The 10,735-nt window shown below is 29.2% G+C and overlaps 1 protein-coding gene across 1 annotated transcript; it reads left to right on the top strand.

The window, feature by feature from the left end:
• The first annotated feature begins 5,150 nt into the window (after positions 1–5,150).
• Positions 5,151–5,516, top strand: LOC108471951 (secreted RxLR effector protein 161-like). Its single transcript, XM_017773489.1, has one exon. The coding sequence runs from the start codon at positions 5,151–5,153 to the stop codon at positions 5,514–5,516; it is 366 nt and encodes a 121-aa protein (XP_017628978.1).
• Positions 5,517–10,735: the final 5,219 nt, after the last annotated feature.

A 10,735-nucleotide genomic window follows, 5' to 3' on the forward strand; every position in this document is an offset into this window, starting at 1 on the left:
TTTTAAAATTAATTAATTTTCAAAATCTAAAAAAAAGTGTATTTTTGACCCACATGGGCATGGGAGAAATGAAAGAAAACATATACGACCTAGCGACATGGCCATGTGTCCCACACAGCCTGGACACATGGGCGTGTCCTAGGCTGTGTGAAACCTGGAGCTAATGTTTTTCAAAGTCAGAAAGGTACACGGCCTGACCACATAAGTGTGTGAAGCACACGGCTTAGCCATACGAGCGTGTGGGATCTCACATGGGCGTAGGAGAAGCGAAGGAAAACATACACGGCCTAGTGACATGACCATATGACCCACACGGCCTGGACACACGGGTATGTCCATGGCTATGTGAAAACTGGGTTAAATACCCCAATTTTATTTTTTATTTATTTTTAATTGTTATATTATTTATTTTTAATTTACTAATTAATTAATTATTCTTATACTTATATTTTTAATTTTTTATATTTTAATTTTTATATACTTTTATTATTTTAATTTTTATTTTGCTATTTATATTTTTTCTTTTTTTTCTTTCATTTTTTTATTATTATCATTACAATTACCTTTTAAATTTATTGATATCATTGAGATTATTATTATTTTTTAACTTTCTTTTTAAATTTTTATTTTTTCTTTCTCTTCAACTTATTTTCATTATTATCTTTTGAAAGATTTATAGTTGTTTCTAGTAGAGTTATAAACCCTTAATTTTCTTTATTATTTGTGTCTATTTTCTTGTTAGTTTGCTCAGAATCATGAGTTACATTTAAATTTGACTGCAATTCCGCTTTTTACTATTCTAAAAATTTCATCCAATATTCAGGGCAGTTTCAGTTTTCTCCCTGTCTTATGATATTTTGTTTATACAGTGATTATATATGTTTGTACATTGAGGACAATGTACATCTTAAGTGTGGGGAGGTTATCTATTGAATTATTAGAAAATCCCTGAATTATGTTTTGTGTTTAAGTAATTTTCTCACATTACTATTAGAATGAATTCTTATTAATTTATGATTATCATTGATGTGTTTTAGATTAAATTTATAGGTAACTGTGCATTGATTGTTGAAACTTTAAGGCACTAGAGAATCAAGCATGATAAGTCTATTTTCAGAATTAAAATTTTTTAGGATGTTTCCCTAAATTGAAGTATTACCTTGAAGTTTGAAATTTGTAAGATTCACATCAAAAGCCATAATTTTTGTAAGATTTTGAGCCTTTAGAGCATACATTTTTTCTTACTCACATTGTTATTGGTTATGAGTCTGTCAATATTGAATTGTTATTCTAGAACTTGCTTCGATTACACATGTTGAGACCATACATTTGATTTGATATACTAAGATGATAAAGGCACCTAGGTTTTAACTCACTTATCCCATAAAAAGCCTACCTTCATAATTAACCGTTAGTGAACCCCCTTTAAGCCCAACAAACCGTTTCTTGATTTACCCTTTAATATTAACCCATAACTTTTTTTTGATTCATTAAGAATTGTTTCCCGTTTTATTGACTCCCTTTTTGTCGAGATTTGATTTGGTTAGTTGTTTAACTATGTTCTTTTGTTTTTGTTGTTAAATTTTCTCTTATTATCTATTGTTCTAAAAAAATGAAAAAAAAAGTGAAAAAAAATACATTTATGTTGAATTATTACTAGTTCTATGTTTTTGAGTTTAAGTAGTTAATTTCATATTCTGAGAAGAAGCTCGTGTTATTCTTTAATAATTTCGATTGATGTAATTATTCAGTATTAGTTTATTTTTCTAGTTAAGTAATTTATCAATTCGATCTCAATTCTGACCTTCTTTTTTAGCCTTTATGCACACCTTTAACCCAAACCCCGTTACAACCTTTTAAAGACCTTTTGATTTGTGTATCATATCATTTTATAGTGGTGGAGATTTTCATGCAAACCTATGGTAATAACTTTTCATAATTGACTTTTGAATGCTTAATTTTTGAACCTTAAACACTTTAAGTGATTTGAGTGAATCTTTAGTGAGGATGTAAAATCTCGTCGATTTTGAATTAAAGGTAATTACTTAGATAATGGGAGATACCTATGTTTTCATGTCTTAAAAAAATGTGTGACTTGGATTGTTTGAGTCTTTAGGTCTATTTTAGTTGAATTATCAATGTGTGATTATTTGTAAATTATGACGAAATATTATTGATGAGAATTACAAGTTGAGAAAGATTAATTTTAATTGTGAGTTGAGGATTTTGCTTGAGGATAAGCAAATACTTAAGTGTGGGGATATTTAATAAGCCATAAAAGTAACATGTTTTTAATCCCATTCTTGATGCATTTTTGGATGATTTATTATATGAATTAGTGAATTTGATGCCCCTGATCTTTTAAATTCATGTTTTTATACTTAGGTGAGAATAGGGGAGTGAAAGGAGTGAAAAACGAGCCAAAATCAGGCAAAAAGAGCTGTTTCTAGGATCCACACGGCCTGGGCATTTCCAAACGGGTGGCCACATGCCCATGTGCCAGTTCGTGTCGAGTTCACACCCTACTTCCCTGTTACACGAAAAAACTCAATTTTTAAGGTTTCTAAGCATTCTAAAGTCTATAAATACACACTAGAAGAGGACCTAAAATGAGCACGCGGAGTAGAAAGTAGAAATTACTCGAAGAAAGCCATTGGAATCATCTCGAATGCAGATCCACTTCAAGATTGAAGATCTCCATTCAAATTTCTCTCGAAGTTTATTTGGATTTTTTTATGTCTTGTTGTTTTTCTAAATTTGAGATGTTTTCCTTTTACATTATGAACTAAACTCCCTAAATATCTAGGGAGGATAAAACCTACGATAGATTTTATTATTTAATTATCTGAATTACACGATAAATACTTGTTCTTGTTCTTAATTATGTATTCTTAATTCTTGCCTTAATATTTTCAGGATATTAATCCAAGTTTGATGTACTTATTCGATGGAGGTAAAGTTCCTGTTCAAGAGTAGATCTAACATAATTAAGCGGAGTTGCATGCAATCCTAGAAATAGGACGATATAAATCTGTCGGGTTAGAGTCAAATCTAATAAGGGAATCTATAAATCGAGTTAATGCGATGATAGGGGTTTTAATTAGAAAGAGATTTCAATTAACCTAGAGTCATTTGTTTTTAGTATTGAAAGAGATATTAACATAAGTTAGGGATTTCTACGAATCAAGATAAGTGAATAAATCGTTTGATTCAGAGTCAGAATAATAAGTGAAGTCTAGGTGGATTCTTTCCTAGGTATTGTCCTCCTTATAAGTTTTCTTCAAATATTTTTCCCAATTCACTTTCTGTCGCGTTCAGTAGTTAATTAGTTAGTTAATTTTAGATTAAAACAAATCCCTTTTATTTTAGGCTAAATAATAAAAAAGATAGTTACTACTAGTACTTTTAGTCCTTTTGGGTACGATATTTTGGACTCACCATAGCTATACTACCATTCGATAGGTGCGCTTGCCTTTGTCATGATTGTAGTCTAGTTTAGTGAATCATAAAACAATCATCAGGTGGGAACTGTTACTTCTTATTATTCACTGATGATTATAGCCGCATGAGTTGGGTGTATTTTCTAGAAAACAAGTCAAAAACTTATGAAAAGTTCCAGAAATTCAAGGCTATGGTGGAGAACTAGAACAGCTGCCACATCAAAGTTCTTCGCATAGATCAAGGAGGAGAGTTTGTGTCTAAAGAGTTCAATCTGTTTTATGAAGACAATGGCATCCGTAGGGAGTTAACAATTCCTTACACTCTAGAATAGAACGGTGTCGCTGAGCGGAAGAACCGAATTGTTGTGGAGATGGCAAGAAGCATGTTACAAGCAAGGGGACTCTCGAATCAGTTTTGGGCAGAAGCTGTGGCAACATCAGTCTATTTAGTGAATCTCTCGCCAACAAGGGTTGTCATGAGCAAAAATCCATATGAAGCTTGGTGTAGTAGGAAACCCAATGTCAGTCATTTAAGAATTTTTGGGTGTGTTGCTTATGCTTTAGTAAATTCTTATGCTCGTAAAAAATTTGATGAAAAATCTGAAAAATATATTTTTATTAGTTATTATACTCAATCCAAAGCATATAGATTGTATAACCCTCATAATGGAAAATTTTCAAGCAGAAGAGATGCAGTGTTTGATGAAAATGCAAGCTAGGATATGACTATAGAGCAGGTACAACAGGAGATTTCTTTTCCCATTGAAGATTCTCCAGATGAAAAAACAAGAGTCGGCACCAGTAACATCTACAACACTTGAAGAGTCTTCTAAAGAACCAATTCCACTAATGAGATCAACAAGGGTCAGAAAGCTAAATCCGAAATATACTGATGACACTTATGCATCTTATCAATTTGCTCTGGCTGTTCTAGATCCTCTGTATTATGAAAAAGCTATAGATAAAGAAGAATGGCAAAAGACGATGATGGAGGAGATGAAATCCATCGAAAAGAATGAAACTTGGGAGATGGTCGACTTGCTAAAAGACAAAAATACAATTGGTTTGAAGTGGGTGTTCAAGACAAAATTTGGTGCAGATGGAAGCATCCAAAAGCACAAAGCTCGTCTTGTGGCAAAAAGTTATACACAGCAATATGGTATCGAGTTTGAAGAAACCTTCTTTCCAGTAGCTTGATTCGAAACGGTGAGGCTTGTTCTAGCATTGGCTGCACAATTGCAATGGCCAGTTTAACAATTTGATGTCTAATCAACATTTCTCAATGGAGATCTACAAGAGGAGCTTTATGTAGCACAGTTAGAAGGTTTCATAAAGAAGGGCAACGAAACAAAGGTGTACAAGTTGAAAAAGTCGTACGGATTGAAGTAGGCCCCTCAAGCATGGTACAACAAGATCAATGGGTATCTTCAAAAGAAAAGGTACATGAGAAGTGAGAATGAACCTACATTGTATGTGAAAAAGGAAGGTAAAAATGATTTCATCATTATTTGTCTTTACATTGATGATATCATTTATATTAAGTCTCAAATGATGAATGAATTCGAGATGCCGGATATGGGTTTATTGCATTATTTCTTTGGTATTGAAGTTCATCAAGCTGAAGATTGAATTTTTATCCCATAAAGAAAATATACCAAGGATCTTCTCAGTAATTTTGGCATGCTTAATTGCAAGCCTGCAGCTACACCCATGAATATCAATGAGAAATTACAGCTAGAAGATAGAGAAGAAATGGGAGATGCAAGGAGGTTCAGAAGCTTGGTTAGAGGTTTAATGCATTTGACTCACACTAGGCCTGATATTGCATTTCCTATTGGTGTTATTTCTAGATTTATGCAGCAACCTTCAAAGGTTCATTATGGAGCATCAAAACGGGTCTTGCGGTACATTGTTGGAACTTTGGAATATGGCATTTGGTACTCAAAAACTCCAAATTTCAGGTTGTGTGGGTTCACAGACAGTGATTGGACAAGTTCTTTAGATGATAGAATAAGTGTATCAGTAAATGTTTTCACTCTAGGTTCAGTGGTGATCACTTGGAGTATTAAGAAGTAAGCTACAACAACATTGTCAACCTTAGAGGCTGAGTATGTAACAGCAACTGCAGCAGGTTGTCAAGCTATTTGGCTAAGGAGAGTGTTAGCCAATCTTCAACAAGAATAGAAATGTGCAACAGAAATATTTTGTGAGAACAAGTTAACTATCTCCATGACAAAGAATCCAACATTTTGTAGTAGAACAAAGCACATCGATATTAGTTATCATTTCATTTGTGATTTGGTAGCAAAAAAGAAGATATCTTTGAAGTATTGCAGCACCCAAGAGCAAATAGCAAATGTGTTAACAAAAGCTTTATCAAAGGAAAAGTTTAGCTATTTTAGAAGTCTAATTGGTGTTTGCAACTTTGAATTAAGGAAGAGTGTTGAGAATTAATTCAAAGTAATGGGTTGTTTAGTTGACCAATTATCTCGGTAGAATATTTTTTAGTTCTAGATTTTCAGTTTAATTGAATAAGTTGTTAGCTATTTTTACGTTAAGGTAGTTTCTTTGTAAGCCTATAAATATAGACATTTATGCTTTGTTTTATCAATTCAGTGTTCATCAATAATAGAATAAATTTGATGCATATTGTAATTGTCTATTTCATGTTTGCTTATTCAACAAAGGAAGAAATAAAGGGCTGCTTTCTTTCCTAGTTGGTTAAGGGAGATTTTTATTTTTTATTTTTTGCTGTAAATACGAACATGTTTCGAGATCGATTGAAGTTCCAATCATCAAAAACCAAACAAGGAAGAAGAGAACTTCGAGGTTTTTTTTTTATATATATATAAATGTGAAAGCTCAATTGTTTAATGATATGTGAAGGAGGACATTTGCATGTGAATCCTACAATGGAAAGTGATAGGTTTTGTTCATGTGAATATCTGGGTTACTCTACACTCACCATTTTTTTCAAACTCAAAAAACTCCAACTTAAAAGATGAAAAATTCAATCTCAATTACCAAAACCTTAAAAAAGAAAGAATTTGTGTCATCACGAAGGAGACAAAAATAGCAGGGGCAGATTGCATGGAGACAAAGAATCGTGCAATGCACTTTCAACTATGAAAGATGCCTCTCACATCCTCACACTTGGTGATTTCCCATCGTATTTATTTTAGTGGAATATGATTTTTTAATGTGATTGTTGAGAAATTACTTCATAATGCTTGGTATACATAGAAAGATATTGAATAAGATCCCAATAAAGTTAATTATCACATTTGATTTATTAAATACTTTTCTAATTTTGTAATCATAATTTACTTAATTTACACTTATTAAATAAAAGACAATATTTATGTATTTAATTTAAATTTTATTCTTAAGAAATATTTAGATTAAATATTTAATAATAAAATTCTATTGATAATTTTTAATTTATAATTTTAATTAAAGGCAATATTATTTTAAATTTTTCTTGCTTATATTTTTAAATATAATAATGCATATAAAATCATGATAACTTATTTTAGAATTTTAAAAAAAACACTTGAAATCACGTTTTTTAAACTAAAGGCTAACCCATAGGAATATAAAAAATGTTGATTCTGGAGATTACTCTAAGCAAAACTAGAAATAATTAAATCATAGGAATATAAAACCATAGGCGGTCTACCCTACAATTCCTATACATTTTAAATGGAACAATTCTACTCATATTCTACCTAAAAAAAAAGGTATTTCATACAAATACAAGTGCTAAATCAAATTTGTAGCTGGGAAAAAATAAAATGAGGAAAAAAATTTACTTACGAAGAATCTATTAAGTAATACAGAAAATCAAGTAGTAGGAAAGAGGCAATAAATTTTGTCTATAGAATCTGAGAAATTCTATTAAGTAGGAAGGAGAATAATAGGAGAAAAATTTTTAAAAAAAAGGAAAAAGGAAAAAACAAATAGGGATTAAATGTGCAATTTCACCTAAATTCTTTGTCTAAAATGATGATTTAATGTGATAGTTAACGGCTTAATGAAAAAAATGTTACAAATCGATAACATAAGTAACCATTTTGTAACAAATTAAAGTTCGACGACCAAAAGTAATTTAAAACATACAAAAGTAATTATTTCTATAGTTTACACTAAATAAAAATATAATATTTTAGCCAATGCTCGATTCTTTTTAGCGTGAGTAAGGTGCCTTTTATATCAATTTTACGATCCATTAAACTATTTTTTAAAGATTCATGACTACTCCTCTCAAACTCTATCTAGTGATAAATTCAATTTTAGCATTTAGAATTCACTCCAAGGCAATAATTAAAATTCTTTAAATTTGGTGTTTTATTTTCATAATTTTTATATTTATTATTTTCTAATTTAATTTATTTTTGCATTTCTACTTTTTATTTAAATTAAGTAAAAATATTATAATTTTTTGAATTTTTATTTAATTTTGAAGATTTTTTAATAATTTTGGGAATTATAATTTTTTTGTGATTTTTAATTTTTATCTTTAATAGTTGTTAATGTGACATATATGGTTAAGAATGAAAAGCTTCAAATGAAAAGTAGTGGCCAAATTAAATAAAAGTGTAAAGTTTATTGGCTAAAATTGTCATTATACCTTGTATATAAATGACCAAAAATAAGTATTTAAGGGCACAATTTTAATGATGAGAGTATTTTGCTCCTTTGTGTAATCAATTTACCCATTCTTTAAATAAAGAAGCCAAATATAATATCAAGTATGATACTTTTACTTGCATATGTATTTTCTCTTCTCTTCCCATTCTACTTTCAAATGATTTGTTTTACCCAAATAATATTTTCTCTCCAACACTTTATTCTTATTTTCTTTTTCATTTTATTTTTATTCAACAAATCATACATTTAATATGAATAATAAATGTATTTAAATTTTAAAACGAATTTGTTAATGCATATCTAGAAAATACTAGAAATACATATACTTATCATAATTTTTAAATTTCATAAGTAGAATTTTTTTTTAAAAAGTATATTTGAGAGATACATGTTATTTTACTAATTTTATTGTAAATTGATGAAATACTAGAAATGTCTAAAATTGTTTCGACTTATTTACTTATAAATGTTAAAAAAATTATAACAAGGATAATTTAATAAAATATATTTTTAAATAATCTTACATTCATCAATCAAATAATAAAATTTTACATTACAATCAAATATACCAAACATACCGAATAATATCTTAAAATAATATTACATTCTGATAATGTTATTATCAGAAATAATTTAATATCTTGTGAAATCCTCTGGAAAAATATTAGAGGCCTACAATCTAATACTAATCCTATGATACACCCACTAGGAAATAAAAATGATATAAAAATATTTAAAAAATGATTTTAAAAAATAATAATTATTGATAGTAAAAAAAAATTGTAACTTTTCCTATTAATGAAGTTATGGTTGTCTAGCAAGGTTATGACTCTAAGAGATTAGGTTCAAGTATATTATAATTTTGGAGTGTGATTTTTCATTTTATTTTTAAATAATTTATATAATTCTATTAATATATTCTTTTGTTTTATAATTTTAATTTATTTGTATTTTTTCAACTAAGTTTATATTTGGTTAATTTTAGACATCGACCCAGTTAAGGATTTAAATATATCTAGATATTGTCACACCCATAATTAAAAATATTTTCTTTTTAAGATTTATTCAATAATGAATATAGGTGGAGATGATAATGAATTTGTATTTTAAATGCTATCAAATAAGTGTTTGATACTTCAAATTATTTTTATTGTTTTATTTAAAGATGATATAAAAGTATAAAAAGATAAAAGTGTTATGACAATAATATTAATTATAATTTAAAAGAATGGGTATTTTGTATTTCTATAATTTTATAATTAATGAGGTAATAAAATGTGCACAATAAAATTAAAATGCAAAAGTCATTTTAGTTAAAGCATTGGTTGAATGGTAAAACTAAAGCTTTATCGATCCAAATATCCTATTCAAATCCCATGTAAATTACTTTTTATTAAAAAAACTAAAATATCCTAGAACAGTATAAATTATTTTAAATAATTCAATCAAGTGTTTAAGTAACAATAATTATAATATTATATGCATTTAACAGAGGTAACGGAGTGTGAATAATAAAACTAAAATGTACAAGACATTTTATGATGAAGGATTGGTTGTGTGGTAAAATTAAAGTTTCGTTAACCCAAATGTCATAAGTTCAAAATTTATTGTATATAAAATTAATTATTAGTTTTGTTTAAAATAAAAGAAAGGGTTGATACTCTAAAATAAAATAACTCATTTTAAATATCAAAAAATATTTTTATATCGAGTTGATGCATAATTAATTTGTAATACTACTCAATCAAAAGTTGAATCAAAAGTTTAAATAATAGAGAGGATGCATGTGTAATTTTTTTTTCGGCAAACGTTGCTTGAAATGCTTCACCATTAGCTTGTGACTCTAGGCATCCCTTTGAAAAGACCCCGGCTGCTGTCCTAGCTGCCAACTTCTATTAATTTTCCATGGATCCCCAAAACTTGTATCATTCATAACTTTGAAATTCAATACGACAAAAATAGTAAATTAAGGCAAATAAATGTAAGTTAGGTGATATATGTGGTGTTGAGGTGCTAGAAGCTGCACCGTGACTCAATTACCGTTGACTAGTATGTTGATTGGACGTAGAGTCAATTCATCATTTTCACTATATTTATGGAAGATGTTAACATTAAACTGTTGTAAAAACACCAACTCTTTTCCCCTTTTCAACATTTCATCAGTGTTTCATGAAGCAGCATTTATATTAGTCTTCCCAGTGCTACTAATTTCATGTTTTGGGGCTAATCAAGAAGGGGTTTTCCTTTTGACATCTGCCATGAATTGTTTTTTGACATTCATATTTAAGGATTGCAAGGCATGGGATTCAAAGCTCAATTATCTTATGATATGTGAAGTAGGACATTTGATTGTGAATTCTACAATGGAATATCTGGGTTACTGCACTCTCTTCTTCCAACTTAAGAAAAAATCAATCTCTACCATCAGAACCTTAAAAAGAAAGACCATGGAAAATGCCTCTCCCACCTAATGTTTCAGCACATAACCCAAACTTTATCATCTCTAAAAAGTTTGCCTACATATCATTTAAAGCTTGTGGAAATGGATATCTGCTTGCTTTTCTCTGTTTTCGAATTTACAAGCTTTTCGAATGGATGGTGAACTGAAATCGACTAACCACTAATTTGGGGCATACAATCAGTTT

The sequence above is a fragment of the Gossypium arboreum genome, chromosome 11 (assembly GCF_025698485.1).
Source record: "Gossypium arboreum isolate Shixiya-1 chromosome 11, ASM2569848v2, whole genome shotgun sequence".
NCBI lineage: Eukaryota > Viridiplantae > Streptophyta > Magnoliopsida > Malvales > Malvaceae > Gossypium > Gossypium arboreum.